Source organism: Sus scrofa, chromosome 14, assembly GCF_054392235.1.
Source record: "Sus scrofa isolate SSC_HxYL_T2T_F1_AM1 chromosome 14, Sscrofa_HxYL_maternal_Yorkshire_Landrace_v2.0, whole genome shotgun sequence".
NCBI classification, from domain to species: Eukaryota; Metazoa; Chordata; class Mammalia; order Artiodactyla; family Suidae; genus Sus; species Sus scrofa.
This window is the reverse complement of record NC_139396.1, coordinates 67493567-67511959: the sequence shown is the minus strand read 5'-3', so window position 1 is coordinate 67511959 and position 18393 is coordinate 67493567. Positions and strand designations below refer to the sequence as shown.

The 18393-nt window shown below is 50.4% G+C and overlaps 1 protein-coding gene across 1 annotated transcript in view; it reads right to left on the bottom strand.

The window, feature by feature from the left end:
• Window positions 1–1176: 1176 nt before the first annotated feature.
• The window catches only part of ZNRF3 (zinc and ring finger 3), a 149347-nt gene continuing 132130 nt past the window's right edge, over window positions 1177–18393 (bottom strand). Inside the window, 7 exon segments of the mRNA XM_021073755.2 lie at window positions 1177–4704; window positions 6625–8331; window positions 8989–9091; window positions 11159–11326; window positions 12193–12303; window positions 13582–13713; window positions 14104–14178. Of these exon segments, the coding sequence (XP_020929414.2) occupies window positions 4679–4704; window positions 6625–8331; window positions 8989–9091; window positions 11159–11326; window positions 12193–12303; window positions 13582–13713; window positions 14104–14178 (2322 nt within the window). The 3' untranslated portion in view covers window positions 1177–4678.

Below are 18393 nucleotides of genomic sequence, written 5' to 3'. Positions count from 1 at the left end.
CATACTCTCAGAGTGCTTTAGAAATTAGTGAGTATGGGAGTTCCATTGTGGCTCAGCAGGTTAAGAATCTGACATAGTGTCTGTGAAGATGTGGGTTCAATCCCTGGCCTTGCTCAGTGGGTTAAAAATCTGGCATTGCTGCGAGCTGTGCTATAGGTCACAGATGTGGCTCAGATCTGGAGTTGCTGTGGCTGTGGTGTAGGCTGGCAGCTGCAGCTCTGATTTGACTCCTAGCCTGGGAGCTTTCATATACCACAAATGTGGCCCTAAAAAAAAAAAAAAAAAAAAAAAAAAAAAAAAATAGTGACTGCCCTCCCAGGACACAAGACAAATGGGTACGAGATTCATTGAAGACTGAAGGCCCCTCTCCACCTTTGCGGGTAGGTCATTTCCAGGGCTAGATGCCTAAGCTTTTTTTCCTATAAGCCCCTTTTCCTCAAGAGGGACTGGAGGGCCTCAGTTTTCCAGGTAGGAAAAGGCCTGGCAGAAGAAGCCAAAGGTTCCATCCAGCCTAAGGTCCCTAATTTTAAAAGGGACCCTGCTGGGGTGTTCCCTGGTGGCTCAGCGGGTTAAGTTTCTGGCTTTGTCACTGCTATGGTGCAGGTTCAATCCCCGGCCTGGGAACTTCTGCATTCCACTAGCACTGCGAAAAAAAAAAAAAAGTGCTGGGGTTGACCACTATTCCCTTCATATGGCTGAGCAGAAAAACCACCACCACTCCAGGGACATAATTTCAAACACTGTCATTCAGATGCTTGCCCGAGACACCACCTATATCCACCTATATCCTCAGTAACCTGAACTCTGTATTAACAGGAGAGAAAATGACACAGAGGCTCCCCTGAGCAAGTTGCCCATAAAGGAGCTACTTTGGAGTTCCCATTGTGGCTCAGTGGAAAGGACCCAACTAGCATCCATGAGGACTTGGGATCCCTGGCCCCGCTCAGTGGGTTAAAGATCTGGCGTTGACGTGAGCTGTGATGTAGGTCACAGATGTGGCTCAGATCCTGTGGCTGTGGTGAAGGCCAGCAACCGCAGCTCCTATTCAACCTGTAGCCTGGAAACCTCCATATGTCACAGGTGAAGCCCTTGAAAAAAAAAAAAGGCAATGCTTCCCGCAGACGTCTTTGTGGAATCTGTAAACTTTACCAAATAGAGCAAGGACAACATAACACATACTTGATAAAATTGTATTTTTTTTTACAGTCATTTGTACAATTTGTTACAAAACCATAGAAGACTACAACTTATTTTAAATCATTTTTTGGTCGGCAAATATGTAAAATCTGTGTGCAATTATCATGTATTTACAGGGCCTCATGTTAGTCATTTTCAATGATTATTCCAACAATGTCACACTCTCAACATAAGACATGGCTTAAGATAAATATATTAGTAAATAAATATTCTGAGAACATATTTCCATAAATGAAATGTGCTGCTATACATATACAGAATATACATAAGTTGTTTTCTAGCCTTTAAAACATTTTTAAAAAATGGTAATGTTGGAGAAGGAGCCCTTAGACCATTTTATTACAAAATCTTTACAGCAAAGTCTTTACAAAATATCTTTTAAGTGCTATGGGAGAAATTTTTAAAAAACATTTTAAAATAGTGCCTTAGACCAACACAAGTTTATATAAAGAATAGAAAAAGGCAGTTCTGTTTAAAAAATAATACTCTTGCTTAGTAATTATTTTTTAGACCTCATTTTAAAAGCATTAGTCCTGCATGAACTTTTGAGTAGGAACTAGCAGCACGAAGGGAGGGTGTGAGCAGTGGGACAGCAGAGGGAGCTTTACAAAGCGGCATGGGTTCAGAGGCCAAGAGACAGAGTAAAGGCCCGCATACCGGGGTTGTGTCTGCTACAAAGAGGTACCATGTGGACCAGAACTCCCTAACCCCCTCTACCAACTGGTTCTAGCACTCTTTAGTTTACATGGCTGTCCTACCTGCAAGGCTGGGACATGAGACCACGCACGACAGTCACTTTCTGGCAACCGTGGGTGGGGGTGTGGCTCTCCGTGGAAACTGTGAAGCCCCCAGTTTTCATGGGAGCTTTCACGCTGCTGAGAGGCCACCGATAAAAGGTACCTGTCATCATCATTATTGGGGTCTTGCGACATTAAAGAAGACATTTCTTTCGATTTGAATGGTGAGGCAATAATGTAGTTGGTCACTATATTTCAGTGACCTCCCTGTCTGGTGAGCCAACACAAATCTAAGACAGTGGTTGAGATTTAAAGTCTTAAAACTTCATTTTTGTTTCTATCACCCAATAAACCATGAAAATTAAATTGTTTCTTTTGCCATCTGTAGTTATTGCTCTTTCAAGTGAAAATTGGACACATTTATTTTAATAAGCCCAGTTGAAGTCACATTCTCTCCTCATCTATTTCTTGCTTAAGGCTGTTGAGGAGCAATTTTCCAGCCAGGGCTAAAGAAAGCCACTTTGGGGGTATGGATTCAGACAAGGAAGATAATATGTGCTCAAAGGCATTAAAAACAAAAGCAACAACAACAACAAAAAACCCACAAAACCACAAACTAACAAATAAAATCTCAACAATGAGAAGCTGCTTTGTGTAAAAGCAGAAGTTCACGTTAGAAGCCATAATACCCCCCACTCCTTCCCTAAAACCACGACATGCAAGCTGCTGTCCTCAGCAGCTGCTACTCCTGGCCCAAGAAATAAAGGCGGCCCAGATCACATGCCAAGGGCTCAGGCGCTTCTCACACCCTCGCCAACAGGTGTGCTGGGCATAAGGGGTGAGGAGCCGCCCCCAAGGGACCACACCTCTGAGACTGGAGGACAAATGTCACCACAATGAGCTCTTAAATGGCAAGTGGCCGGATCACTGGACGCTGGAATTTCTTTCAGTCAAATCCTGGCTGGAAGTAAATAAGTTTCCTCATCACAGGCTGGAGTTTTTAAGTCAAAAGGATTCTGACACAGTAAGATTCTCCCAAATGTTCTGGTGTGGACCCTGGGCTGGCGTCCCCTGAGCCTTACTGGAGAGGAGCCATCCCTGTCCCCTGGCAGCCCAGGGTGGTCTCTATTTCTCCATCTACAGGGGGGCCAGGTCTCCAGCTTCCTATTCAGCAAATGAGCACTTCAGATGACAACTGATGCCTGCTAAATAAATGAATAATTAAGAGTGACCAGAGAGTCAGCAAACACAAGGGCTAATGTGATTAGTTTCTTCTAAAAAACATTTTTTTTAAGAACGAGAAATACACAGGACAAAAAGGATGACAATCCCTGATCTGAAAGAGCTTTAAATAGATTCTCCCTTTTAAAATGTTAACATCTTTTTTAAACAATGGTTTGGGTTTTAAACTCTCCCTCCCTCTTAAAACAACAAAAACAACAAAAGGGTGGAATAATATACAAAAACCTACCCTTTGGGTCTCAACTATCTGATAGTCTCTTTCTGTTTGTCTCATGGAGAATCAATACATAATAGTGCATTAGGTAGAAAGGATAGTAGACATTTGCAGGCGAGATGAGCAATTTCAGTCATGAGGCAGAAAGCTGAATAACCCTGAAGCGATGCTTCCATAAGGAAATGGGATGGGAAACTTATCCTTCGAACAGAGCTCAGACCCCGGTGGGGCCCTGGCCACGCCCCCCAGGAAGGCAGCTGGAGGCCCCGAGCAGCCGAGGGGTGTGGCTGCGCCCTCAAGGACGCCTGCACACAGGCCCGCGCGGGTGGGGGTGGAGGGCCTCCATCCCTCCTCGCCCCTAGCTCCGTTGTCACACACCAAGGTTACACACCAAGGTTGCACAACTACGGGCCTTCCTCCTGGGTGCTTGTCCCCATGCACCCCGTAGAACCATCTCTGCAGCCCGTGGCAGGAAGCCTAAGATCAGGACTATGAACTATGTCCTTCTACTTAGGACGATGCCAGAGGGGTCAGGCTGAGGACACTGGGCAGTCGTCCCTGTCACCTCAGGGCTTAAGTAGCAATGGCTTGTTCCAGCTCCCCATGCTGCAAGACCTTCTGCTCTGTTCCTAGCTGTTTCCATGAGCTGCCTAAAGGTGCGGGCTGGAGAAGCACGGCTTCCGAGAAGACCTGAAATTTTGTTAAGTTGGGACTTGCCACGAGAAAGAAAGAGGCAGCATTGCATTGTTCCTCAGAGTTTGTACCCATATCAACTAGCTTTACTTCAAGTTTCTGGTTCATTTTCTAAGGCAGGTGTAGCCCTGAGCTTTTCAAAGGCCTGAGCTCCCTCCAGGGAGACAACAGTATCTACACATGATGTGGTTCAATTAATGCAGCAGTGAATTTTTTTTTTTTTTCAGCAAAAGTTGGCAATTAAGGGTTCTTTAAAATATATATTTAAATAACTTTTTACATTTACATATAATATCTTAAAAAACAAAGCAGAGAACTCAATCCCACACACCTCAGAACCCCAAGCACACACATTTACAATACAGAAGGATAACATGTTATCAAAAGAGGCAAAGGACTCAGAATTTTGTTTGTTGGTTTGTTAATGGGGGGAGGGGGCTGCCACAGGCGGCTCACATTTTGGGTTGAGAAGCAGGGCTCTCTTTATTACCACTTTAGTGTGTTTGTCAAAGCTAAAAAAATCTTTTTTCTGTAGGGAGTCAGAGTTTGGAGTCTCCATGCAGTTCCCATTTCCACGTAAGAGTTCCTTCTTAGCTCAGGCTCCTGGGCGAGATCCCTGTCCTAGGAGAGAGAGAACAATCATCAGGGGAGGGCGCCCGCACACCCTGGGGACCAGGCAAGGGACTTGGGGGCCCATCCCAGCAAGGGGCAGGATTTCTGTTTTCTGTTGTTGTTTTGTTTTTTGCTTTTTAGGTCCGCATCTGCAGCATATGGAAGTTCCCAGGCTAGGGGTTGAAGGAACTGCAGCTGCCAACCTGTGCCACAGCCACAGCCACGCTGGATCCAAGCCACGTCTGTGACTTACACTACACTTTTTGGTGACATCGGACCCTTAACCCACTGAGCAAGGCCAGGGACTGAACCCACATCTTCATGGTTCCTAGTTGGATTCTTAACCCACCCAAGTCCCCTTTCTGAGGGCATAGGTGCTTTCTAGAGAGCTGGCCTTGAACCCTGGGCAGTGCTGAGCCCCTGGAAGCCCTTAGGCAGCATGGAAACAAAAAGCGCAAAACATATGCATGGGCACTGTCACAGGCACTGGGAAGAGCAGGGGAGCAGACGCCCATCTTGGAGCTCTCAGACCTCATAACACAGGAATTTCATGGGGTGAAAACCTGGGCAGAAAACATAGGGTGTGAGTCAACTCAGAGGGGGCTGGAGGGTGTCACTTAGGCTGAGATCCACAGAAGAGAGTGGCAGAGAAGCCTGGAGGATGGAGCAAGCCTGGTACAGGTGCCGAAATGGTGAACAGTGGGGCAGGCGGGACATGGGCAGAAGGGTCGGCAGGGCCTGATCACATGGAACTGGGTGTGAGGTTTACACTACTAAAACTCTGAAGGTAGTGGCAGGTCAGTGAAGGGTTTTCTGGTGTAAAGATAGATGTTTTCTTTTTTTCTTTTTTAGGGCATCGCCCGCAGCATATGGGGGTTCCTAGGCTAGGGGCTGAATCAGGGCTGTAGCCGCCGGCCTATGCCACAGCCACACCAGATCTGAGCCTCCTCTGCGACCTACACCAGCTTATGGCAACTCAGGATCCTTAACCCACTGAGCGAGGCCTGGGATTGAACCTGCATCCTCATGGATGCTAATTGGTTCATTACCACTGAGCCATGATGGGAACTCCTAGACTGATGTTTTTAAAAAGACTCTGGCACCCAAGTTGAACAGAAGGCAAAACCAGCAACAGACCAGAGGCTACCGCCTTCACCCTGCAGAGAGGAAACAGGCCTGGCTGCCGACAGGTGGCTGTGGGGGTGGGGGTGGGAGTGGGGCAGGCAGAGTGCATCACTGTGGGATGTACTCTGGAGAAGGAACTAGTCCCAGTGCTACTCAAAGGTGCTGGTTTGCACACTGTTTATTACTGAGGCAAAATATCTGGCTATATAGCAATTTCGTGATGACTGCTGAGATCTAAACAAATCTGGACTTGGATTTTTTTTTTTGGCCACACCCCTGGCACAGGCCAGGGACGGAACCTGTGCCATTGCAGTGGACCTGCGCTGCTGCAGTGACAATGCCAGGTCCTTAACCTGCTGTGCCACAGGGAACTCCTTGGACTTGGATTTTGGGTGTCTTCTGCTAGGTTTCATTTTTCTGGGATGAGGGGAAAACCAGCACCTGCAGTTCTCCCCCATGGGTCAAGAAGCCTGGGACACTGGAATGTGAGGGGCAGGGCAGGCTGAGGCCTGGGCTTTGGGCCTGAGCTTCTGGGGTGGGGAGCCTTGGAAAAAAAGGGTACAGAGGGAGGAACTGGAGACACTGCTATGGCGGGATGGGGTGGGAAGGCCTGTGACATCTGGGGGCGGGGGGGTGGATCACAGAAGCAGAGCACCCGGCAGGTCCAGGGCTCAGAGGAAGGGCTGGGTTGGGGAATAACACTTGAAAATCATCAGGTAAAGTCAAGGGCACCAAAAAGTCACTTGGAAAGTGAAAAGGGAGAGAAGACCCAGACTCTGGCCTACTGTCACCTTCTGCTCTCACCTGCAGCCTCAGTGGCTGTGGCGCTAGACTCCTGAGTGTCCTGGGGGGCACTGGGGGAGCTGGCCCTGGTGGCCCGCACTTCCTCCAGAGGGCAGCCAGGTGGCACTGGTGCCCTGGTTGGGCAGCACAGAAATCGTTCTTCTTCCTGGGCTGTTCCCAGGCCCTGGCAGGGCCACAGGGCCTCTGGACCTGGTGGCATCTCACCCCAGGGGCCTAGGACACGGGTCTCTTGGCAGTCGGAGGGCAAGCCCAAATCACAGTCCACATCCTCCGGAATGATGGGGATGCGCTGGCTCAGGTCCCGGGCCCCGGCATGGCAGCCGGGTGGGGGCTCCTGGGCAAGCGTGTACTGCACGCGCACCGAGCAGTCCTCGGTGTAGCCGCCACCATGGGCCACCTGCTTCTCTTCATAGAAGCAGCAGGGCAGGCCCTCATATTTCACCCCATCTGTCCTGGGTAAGTGGTCTGGGTGGAGGCCACACGGGCCCGGGGAGCTCCCCAGCTTCGACTCCCTGGCCATGGGGCCCAGGAACAAGGGGCTGCCCCCGGCCGCTCCCCCACTGGGCTCTGGGTGGGAAGGCTGGGGCTCACAGCAGCAGGCACAAGACGGCCCCTCCTGGGCCCCCTTCCAGGTCCTCGTGAGGTCCGGGGCGGCCCCAGGAGAGGCCTCGAGCCCCACTTCTGAGGTAGAGCTGTTGGGCCCCCGGGGCTCCAGGGAGGAGCTGCTGCTATAGTTCATCTCCAGGCTGCAGTTGGAGAGCCGGTCTCCCGAGGGGGAGGCGGGGCCAGCCCAAGGCTCTCCCCGCCCAGCACCTTGACCCGGTGCCGCTGGGAGCTCCTCAGGTGGTGGGGAGCCCTCAAGGCGAACAACGGGCACCCGGCCCGAGCCCCCCACATCGCCAGCACGACAAGGGCTCCGGCTACGGTAGATGAAGGGGTCGTAGTCGCTGCTGAGCGAGCTGCGGAAAGTGGAGCAGCTCCCATACACGCCCTGGTTGCTGACCTCCGTGCAGTCCACCACTGAGTCGCTGGAGGAGCAGCGGCACTGGCCCGAGCTGCTACTGCTGCTGCTGCTGTCGCTGCCTGGGCAGTCGGCCAGGTAGCCACTGCACACCGAGCGGTGGCCGTGGTAGCAGCTGAAGCTGGACGCGCTGCCGCTCTCCAGGTGCGAGGCCGGGGCCATGTGCACCACGGGGGGGAAGAGCAGGCCACCGCTGCCCGGGGGGAAGGCGCGGGCCGGGCCCCTGGGAGCAAGGCTCGGGGGGGCCTGCCCCTCCTGCTCGGGGTAGCTGAGGCCCTGGAAGTAGTAGTGCTGGTACATGGTCTCATACTGGGAGAAGCAAGCTGCCTTGGAGAAGCCGCGGCTGCCAAACTTGGGCCTGCGGAAGGGGTGGGCTGGCGAGTAGGGCCGGTGCTCCAGGCCACAGCGGTGTGGGCCCAGGGTGGGGTCCAGGTGGAGGGGCGGGTAGCTGCGGATGTAGGCGGGGGTCTGTGGTGAATAGAGGCCTTGCTCCCCATGCCGGTCCATGGTCAGCAGCGTGACGGGGTTCCCGTGGGAGTCCATACTCGTCCTCGTGGGGTAGGCCGGGATGGCGTTGGTCCTGTGCACGCGGCCAGGGTAGTGCACCGGCAAGATCACCCTCTGCTGCCGGCCGCGAGCGAGGTTGCTGGGCTCCACACACATGGCACTTGGGTTTCCCTTTTGCTCTGCAGGGAGGCAGAGTAAACAGTCAGAAGAGCCAAGGGCTAGAGGGGCAGAGGCAGGCACAGACCGAGGCAGCGGCTGCCAGGGTGCCCAATCCCCAGACCCTGGCCCATCCCGAGCGGGCATCAAATCTGGCCACAACCTGCTTCTCCACTTGAATGGTGGTCACTCCTGAAAGGGTCCGTTTCCCACCTCCCTACTGCTCTGCATGACAAAGGCACAAGGGAGCAGCAAGAACACAGAGAGGAAAGGCACTTCCCTTCTTGGAAAAACAGCTACCTGGGAGCACCCAGCATCTCAGTCCCTCACCCGCCCCTACAGTGATGCATGAGCAGCATCACAAGCCTGGGTACCAGGCACCACTTGCCATTCCTGTTCAAAACATGATGGGCCCAAGGTCTGGAGAGGCCAGATGCCTTGCCCAAGGTCAGGACACTGCTCACGTCAAAGCCAAAACTTGAACTTGGGGTGACCCTGCACCTCAAGGCTCTCCTAAGGGTTTGGAGGCCTCTAAAACCCAGGCCTCCACATCTCCAAGTCCAGATGGCAGCACCATGGTGGTTTCACTTGCTCCCAGCCTGTGGCACATGCCAGTCTCTGGCTAGGTACTTGGGGAAGACAGTGACTCTTCAGCAGCAACAGAGGGAGGTGAGAATTACCTATGATGTTGTGTCGACAGTGGGGACAGGTGTGGTGCTGCAGCAGCCATGGATCCACGCACTTTCTGTGAAAGCGGTGAGTGCAGGGGATGACCCGCAGCTCCTGGGAAAGGGGAGAGGACACAGGGCCTGAAGGGAGGGCACGGGCACCCCGCACGTGCCTCCCCCTGTGCAGCCCAGCATGGACCCCAGAGCCCAGTTCACTGAGGTGGTACTCAGAGGCTCCCTCCACCCTCTCTCCAGTTACACATGGGATGAATTTCCTGGAATTCAGGGAGACAGAAATGGCCCATCAGCAGCTCCAACCATGGCGCTTGGTGTTGAGGGGGGAACCAGCCCCCTTCTTGCTGCACTCGTGTTTCTGCTGTGCACGTGGGGAGGAAGGCACTCGTGTTTCTGCTGTGCACGTGGGGTGCTAAAGCTGATGCTAAGACAGGTGCTCGGCTGGGGGCGTGGAGGGACAGCCGCACAACCCAAGACCTTCTGCATCTCTGGGATGGTGGCCACCCCTGGGTACCTCACGTGGCGGGTAGAAAGGAAGATGCGTGGGACCCCTGACTGCCAGGTGGGCAGCTAAAGGGCAGAGTTCGCCTATCCTCTCCCTCACCAGACCCTTGACACTCACCTGGGGGCACACGGTTTATAACAAAGCACCCTACGTGGAGAGGAGGAGGTGGGGTTCTGAGGCAGAACCACCTCTGAAATTCCTGAGTCCAAAGCATCCTCTATCCTTGCTACTTTTACCTTGTTTTTCCATTCTCTGACCAGCTCAACAGTACTATTCAAACTAACACCTAAGGCTGTACCTGACCTGACCATGGTAAGGATTCTACCTGGATTTTTCATGTAACCTTCATCATCATCATCACCTGGAGCGCAGGTCAGTTTTAGGCCCATGTCACCGGCAGAGGTGTGGAGAAGAGTCACTTGCCCAAGATGACAAAGCCTCTAGAATCCTCTGGGCTAAGATGAGAATTTAGGCAACCAGAGTTTCTGTTGTGGCACAGCGGAAACGAACCCGAATAGGATTCATGAGGACGCAGGTTCCATCCCTGGTCTTGCTCAGTAGGTTAAGGATCTGGCGTTACCATGAGCTGTGGTGTAGGTCACAGATGTGGCTCAGATCTGGCGTTGTTGTGGCTATGGGAAGGCCGGCAGCTACAGCTCCAATTTGACCCCTAGCCTGGGAACCTCCAAATGCCGTGCGTGAGGCCCTAAAAAGATCAAAAGGAAAAAAAAGATTTAGGCAACCCGCAGAGAGACCATTAACCTGAGGGCCTTCGTAAAACCTTTTTCCATCCTACAGTCTACACAGCAGTGGAATGCTTTCATTAAAGGGGCAAATGCCTGCAACTAATTCTGAAGTGGTTTGCTCCCCACTTCCCAAAACGTGTGTGTGCGCGTGCGCGCACGAGCGTGTGCATGCAAGCGCACATGCATGGCTCTAACCAGAAAGAGATGAAGCAAATAACGTAACAGTGGGTAATTCTAAGTGAATGATACAGCATTCACTGTACAGTACTTGCAACTTTTATGAAAGTCTGACACTTTCAGAAAAAAAGCTAAAAGGAAAAAAGGGCCATCCACATCCCTTGTCTAAGTAAAAATGTAAACGTTTCATACAGAAGAGGTTTAGTATCAAGTCAGGTCCCAGACTTTTCAGAAGAGCAAATTTTTTTTTTTTTTCCCTTTTAGGGCCACACCCACGTCACATGGAGCTTCCCAGGCTAGGGGTCGAATAGGAGCTGCAGCTGCCGGCCTACGCTACAACCACAGCAATGCCAGATCTGAGCCGAATCTGTGACCTACACCACAGCCATGGCAACACCGGGTCCTTAACCCACTGAGCGAGGCCAGGGATTGAATCTGTATCCTCAAGACACTATGTTGGGTTTGTAACCCGCTGAGCCACAATGGGAATTTCAGAAGAGCGATCCTAAAATTAAGTCAACACACATGAATGTTCTTAAAACTAAACGTTTTCTGATCGACTTCTGAAATGGCCTATGTTCAGCTGGTTCCCTCCAGGGGGAAGAGCAGTTAGAAGGTCTTAGGACATCCCCTGAGAACCAGGCATGGGAAGAGCATGCAGGGCACCTTCCCAGTCCAGGGCACCTTTGTGGGCCCATCCTCCTCGTCCCCTCCCAGAATGGCTCGCCTCTGCTGTTACCTCTCCGTCGATGTACTTCTCCAGGCAGATGGCACAGTCGGACGTGGAGCTGCTGCTGAGTGTGTCCAGGGCCCCGCAGCTGCCCTCCCGGCGCCCCTTGCTCTTGGAGTTGAACTTCCTGGTTTCCATCTTCTCCAAAGCCTGCACAGCCAGCCTGTTCATGGAATTCTGTGAGGCAGAATGTGTGGTTCATGTCAGGGTCTGGTACGTGTTAGGAGTGCTAGTCCCCACCTGGGGCCACGTCACTCACGTACCAGGACAGGCCAGGACAACTTCTGAGAAATCACTAAAACTTCAGAACACCAGAGTTCCAGAGAACAGCTTTTCTAGACTCCTGAGTGTCTGCTACCTTAACCTAGGCTTTTCCCAAGCATGTCTACTTCAATTATTGGGCCAAGTCTGTGCTGTGCTAAGGGTTCCTCCCTCCACTGAAGAAAGTTTGAGGGCAAATGCAGCAGTGCCTGGGGGGTGCTCAACAAGCCCCACAGCTGCTCTGCTGGTGAGAGAGCCCGGTGCCGAGGTCTGCTGTTTCTCAGGAGACATCACGCTACACACACCTGAGAGCCTGGCTACCACTTACCCTCCCTGGGCCCTCCACCCCCAAATCCTTCCTCCCGAAAGGCATGCAGTTTCGTGCCAGCCAGGGCACCAGGGCAGTTCCTGTAACTGAGATTTGCTGGCAGAGCTCAGGAGACACGGATGCAGATGTGGCAGGTCTGGGGTGCGGCTCGAGATTCTGCATTTCTACCCAGCTCCCCAGTGATGCGGATGCTGCCGGTCCCCAGATCATATTTGAGGGGCAAGGCTCTGGGGCTCCACATTAACATTTCAACATCTCTTTGAATAAACCTCTGGCTGGAAATAGCCTCAGTGCTGGCCCTTGGAGGACGGGCCCTTTCAGAACTGAGATAACAGTGCTACAAGATTTGCTCTGGTTTTCATCCATCTCTGTTGGTTCTAGGCCACTGAGAACAGACTGCCAGGCTCAGGACCCAGCCCTGGTCTGCCCCAGTAAAAGGGCAGCAGGGCGTTACCTGACTGCGTCGCTGCTTCAGCTTGATTTTGACGAGGAGGATGAGGCAGACCAAGGAAACCACGACGAAGAAAGCCAGGAAAATTCCCATATCAAAGTATTCAGTGGGTTGCTGGAACAGAACACAGACACTGTGAGTCACAGCTGTCTTCAGCCTGGGGATCGGCGCACAGGCTGGGTAGGACCTGGCAGAACAAGGAGGGGCCCCTGGGGTGCATCTTCCCTCTTGTGTAGGACACACCTCACAGTGTGGCCCAGGCAGTGCCTGTGGTGTGGCCCGGGGGAGGCCTGCACCACTGGTCTCAGCCAGGCCTCATAAGAGCCAAGGGGACTCTGTTCATAAAGCCTCGCTCCCTGTGGAATGAGCATAAAGTTCGCTGTAACCGGTAGGAGAGGCCCTTCCAGATAAACACAAATATCACATTTATGGGACAAAGGAGTGAGTGTCATGTTTTGAGGGAACAGTGATTACTAACCATATAATTAATGGTTTACAACAACTCAGAAAATTGCATGCTGCTTCCACAAATATCAGCTTCCACTGCAATGAGTCATATTTACCAAAGTGCGCTTTTTTCCTTTAAAAAGCAGCCAGCAAGTCAGTTCTGCAAACTCCCTCTAGTTTCAGTTCTTACCTTTTCCTCATGGCACACTGCCTCCTAAAACCTTAAAGCCATCTCAACTAGGACATGCGTTTAGCCAACAGGAATGGAGTTTTACTAATCCAATGTGATGGGGATCCGGGTATTTTCTGTGTACAAAAGAATTGGCCTTTACGTGACTATTTCAGTATTTGTGAGGAGGAAATAAACCATGTGTGGGGCACCTGTCCCAGGTGCCAGCAGTGTTCCTTTAACACACTTGTCAGAAGCCTAAAAAGTGAAGCTGTTCATTAACCACCTGGAAGTTGTGAGCGCCACTCCCAGTTGCAAGTGTACTTTTCCAGAATCAAATACAAACGAGGGGCTTGCAATAGTGCATTTACCCACAGGAAAAAGGAAGTACAGGCCTTTTTCTCAGTCTAGGTTCGATGGGAGGAGGGAGATACAGGAAGCTGAGTGCTGGGTATCCCTTCCCTCAGTCCCCCTCAGTGAGCCTTTCTGAGGGAGATGGGACAGAACAGAAAAGAGGACAAGAGGTTATCAAGAGAGGAGGCTGGGTGGAAGAGACATCTGGTCACAAACCATCTACCCTTGGGTGGACTTCTAGGAGAACTGGGTGAAATTTCTCCCCGGCCCCCGGCCGTATATCTGATCTAAACCCACAGGAAGCTAGGAGGCACCAGCATTTTAGCCGGAAGGAAGGCAGGAGCAAAAGGCCAAGCCCGAAGGGAATGAAGGTAAGGGTAGCAGCAGAGAAGGGGCCTGTGGCTCGCCGGGCCGAGGCTCACTCGAGGAGGGCGGTGCTGAATCTGAGCTCGAGCCACTTTCTGCTTGTTGACAATGTTCATCAGCTTGATGGCATCCGCGCCCTTTACGTACACCACCGGCCTCTTGAGCGGGTCTTCTGAGCCCTGATTGAGCTAAGGAAGAAGAGGGTCCTGGTTAGAAGACGCTATTACTTTAAGAAGCAAGAGAAAGGGAGGCTGGAGGAAAAGAATATTAAATGCCCTTTTGGAAATCCTCAAATGCTCAAAACACGACAGCCTCGGGGCTGAGGATGATGCTTGTTTTAGGATAGATCAGGACCTGAAGGGTCTTTGAAAAAGCCTCCCAACCCCTGACTTCCTGGCTTGGGACCCCTCTCGATACACTTGCCATGGAGTATGATGTGCAAACATGGATAACGAATGAGGGCAGACAGGTGCAAAGGCCCTGAGGATGATGGTGACAGGTGTGTGAGAAGCCACAGCAAGTAAAGGAAGTGCTTCTCTCAGGGACACTACAGCGTGGGCCTGGCCCCAGGAGTTTACCTGATCAATAGCCTCTGGGTTTTCAGACACATCGAAGATGACCGCCGTGGCTCCCCGCTGCACCGCTCGCTTGGCCTGGCAGAGGGAAAAAGAGCAGATCGGTCCTCTGACCTTTCTGAAGCTGGCCTTGGAAATCAGACCTGTATCTGAATGCAGAAGCTGACAGTCGCCAACTTATGTGACTGGGCAAGCTACTAACTTTCCTAAGCTTCGACTTGAAAAAAAAAAAAGGGTGTTTGTGTGTGGGGGAATAGCACCTACCTTACACAGTTATCCTGAGAACCAAATGGGTTAAAGTGGTGAAAATAAATAAATGTGCACTCAATTAACATTTGCCTCTCTACCCAGCCTAAATGTGAAGGGCAAACTACAAATCAACCACCTGCCCTGTTAGCATAAAGGTATTGGTTTCAGTATTTTCCGCTGTGAACACAGGGCCGTCGGAAACTAAAGCAAATGCCTTTGGCCCTTCTCCTGTGGCCCTGCTTCCTCCCCATGTCATCCAGGGCTACAGTTAGAAGAGCACACTGGGTATTTCCAAGGGGATCTCAAAATGGTCAATTTTAATAACTGACATAAGCCGAAGACCATTGGAGATGCTGTCAGGGGGAAAAGCTATGAGAAGTAATTGTAAATGGGGATTTGGAGCAGTTGGCTGCCAAATCTGGCTGCACATCAAAAACCACTTGGGAAGTTTGTAAAGCAGATTTCCTGGCTCAAACCACAGAGACTGATTCAGCAGGGCTGGAGTAAGGCCCAGGAAACTGAGTTCTGAAAGTTTTCTGAGGTCTTCTGATGATTCAACTACTTGGAGAACTTCTTCTTCTTCTTTTTTTTTGTCTTTTGTCTTTTTTAGGGCTGCACCCTAGCATATAGAGGTTCCCAGGCTAAGAGTCGAACTGGAGCTACAGCTGCTGGCCTATACCAGAGCCATAGCAACTCGGAATCTAAGCCGCGTCTGCAAGCTACACCACAGCTCATGGCAACGCTGGATCCTTAATACTTGAGGAACTTCTGATCAGAGATGAGATTAAAATATTTTAAGAACAAATGAAAAGTGGTGGGATTCTTTTTTGGAGGAATGGATTCCTTTCCATCCCGAGTGAACCTTCTAATTTCATGTCCAGCTGAGTGGACAACAGGGTAGAAGCTGAGGAAGAATAAGACATAAGAGAGCCCTTGCTTTTAGGAACCTGAATCTTGTTAGGAAAGCAAGACATCTCTAAAATGGGGGAAAATCAAAACAAAAATCAAATTTCTTATAAAATGGGCAAATATTAGCTGGTACTCAGAGATCAAGAAAGTTTCCATGGGCCAGAGAGCTTGAGAAAAAAATAGAGTCTGAATTCCTTCCACAGAAAGAATCACTCCAGGTGTTCCCCTTGTGGTGCAGAGGAAACGAATCTGACTAGGAACCATGAGGTTGCAGGTTCAATCCCTGGCCTCACTCAGTGGGTTAAGTAAGCTGTGGTGTAGGTCGCAGATGCGGCTCGAATCTGGCATTGCTGTGGCTCTGGCGTAGGCCGGCAGCTGTAGCTCCGATTAGACCCCTAGCCTGGGAACCTCCATATGCCGCAGGTTCAGCCCTAAAAATACAAAAAAAAAAAAAAAAAAAAAAAAAAAAAAGAATCACTCCACTTGGATGAAAGCAACTGAGCCTTAGGCCAGAATGTGGCCAGTTCAATGGTGCCCTCAGCCCACTAGAGGGCAGTCTTATCCCACAGCTTTTATGAGACAACACCCTGTTCTTTGTACTAAGCAAGCAGCAAATCCTTGGGGATATAGCAAAGTTCTCTGCAACTTAGCCAGCTCAGGCTTCTGAATGCTGTGTTGCAGAAGCTGTTCTTGTTCTGCTGGGGACTCCTTCTCGATGAGATTTAGCGTCTTTAGTGGCTCTGCCGCTTGACCATCCCACCCGTTCCATTGCCAGCACACTGCATCAGGAGGGACTCCTGGGAGCGAGTCACCAAATCTCTTTGGGCCTCAGCCTGTCTCCCCACCTTTAAAAGGAGAAAGAAGCATGTGTCATGATGACTAGGGTGCCTTCTAGTTCCCAATCCTGGCCACTCAAGAAGGCAAGGGACTGTCCAGAGAGATGCAGAAAGAGCTGCAACGGCTGTCACCTCCTTCAGCAAGAGAGGACAGGATGGATGGCCCAGTGAGAAAGTTCGAGGCCAGGTGGGGTCATTTTCTTCCACAAAGCTCACTGACCTCTGTGCGCCCTTCCCTGCCCCCACTCACTCGGGTGTTTCCCATCCTTTAGCACTGCTGCTGCTTCCATCAGGCCAGGGCAGGTCTGCTCCAGCCAGCAGGTGACCAGCAGCCCCTCAGCGGAATGTGGAATAAATGCTGTCACGGCCCTTTATTTACCTTTCCAGGGCTGCAAGACCTGAGGCTAGACCATGCCCACAGCCACCCAGACAAGTAACAAAAGTGCAAAACATCTGCATACTCACTGCTTACGAAGTACACAATTTCAAGCCCTAGAGACAGGATCTTATGTGGTCGGCACTGACTACAATGTAAGACTCCCACAGTTATTCAGTAAACGTTTATTCTAAATGAAAGCAAGCCTGGGCTGGGACAGCACTTTGGGTTCCTGATTTCGAACACGGATGTGTTTTTCCCCTAAGGAAGTGCTTCTATCAATATGCTTCAACATTGAATTTCTGGAGGCAAGGGGACATTCTGACCACAGTCCCATTACCACTTTGTGGGTGAGAAAACCTAAGCCTACAGTCTGCTTGGGTTTCAATTAAATTCAGGAATTCCCATCAGGAATGGACCTGGTGCTCCCTCCAGTGTGTACACATGCCCAGACTTGGGGCTTGGTCCCCCCCCATACCTACTCCACAGAGCCCTGGGGAACAGACTCCATCTCCCTCCCTGTTATTTTTCTGTTTTTTTTTTTTTTTTTTTTTTTTTTTTTGTCAAGCATTGGATGTGGCATCCCCAGTGCCCAATCTTTAGGGTAGGAAGACTTCAACAGAGTACAAATTTAGTGGGAAACAACCCAAAAGATGTTCAAAAATCTTTGTCCCAAATGCCTGACCAGAGGATAACCAAGGAAGCTGGACTGTTAGTGCTGATAGGAAGACTTCAAGCAGACTTTGTGTGTGTGTGGCCTCTACTGAATATAATCTCACATTCTGGTTTTTCTGTACTTATAAGCTTCCAAGGAGCTTCCATTTGTTAATCTGTTTAAGGCTGCGATATATCCCTTCACATACTCTATGCACTCATATCTTTTTGATATTTGGGCTATTGCATTTTTTTTTATTCTTATAATTAATGCCATGTTGAATGAATCTTGGCTTACATTTCCAATTTTCTTAGGATGGAGGCCCAAAGCCAAAGGATATGGAGATAACTAAGAATCTTAATTCAGGTGGGGGGGATGTGCTGGGGGTTTGGGATGGAAATGCTGTAAAGTGGGTTATGATGAGTGCTGTACAACTATAAATGTAATAAAAATTCATTCAGTAATTAAAAAAAAAAGAATCTTAATACAATCCACCTAGGACATAGGATTTTGATGCCCCTCCTTATAATCCCATTCAACTGAATTTATTTGCAGTAATGACAAGATAGGATGACATAGACAATAAAAGACAAATTAGTCAACAAATTTAACTTCTGGATAAAGGGGCCACGGTGAACTGGCTAGGAGGCAGCAGTCTGAGAGTCACCCTCTGCAGTATACTTCATGTGCATAAAGATTTCCAGAGTGAACTAGAATGAGCTGATCTTACAAGCCTACTGATTCTTCAAGGTCAAGTTCACGTGCAAAGCCTCTCCTAAGACAGATAAGCCCTTCTCTTTAATCAAAAGGAGCTCTTAGCTCTCTCTCTACACCTATAAAGATTTCTCCTCTGCTGATTACTACTTTGTATGGTGTATTTTCCCTGAAAGTGTGGCCATCTTTAGTATTTTATTATATTTTGCTTTTTAGGGCCACACCTGCGGCATATGGAGGTTCCCAGGTTAGGGGTCGAATTATGAGCTAGCCTGGGAACCTCCATGAGCTACAGCTACCAGCCTATGCCACGGCCATAGCAACTCAGGATCCGAGATGCGTCTACAACCTACACCAAAGCTCACAGCAACGACAGATCCTTAACCCACTGAGCGAGGCCAGGGACCAAACCTGCGTCCTCATGGATCCTAGTCAGATTCCTATCTGCTGAGCCACGATGGGAACTCCCTATAACAGCTACTTATTGAATGGATGCTTATACCCCAGTCCTTACAATTTCTTTCCATATTTGAGAAAGTTAGGAAATAAAGACA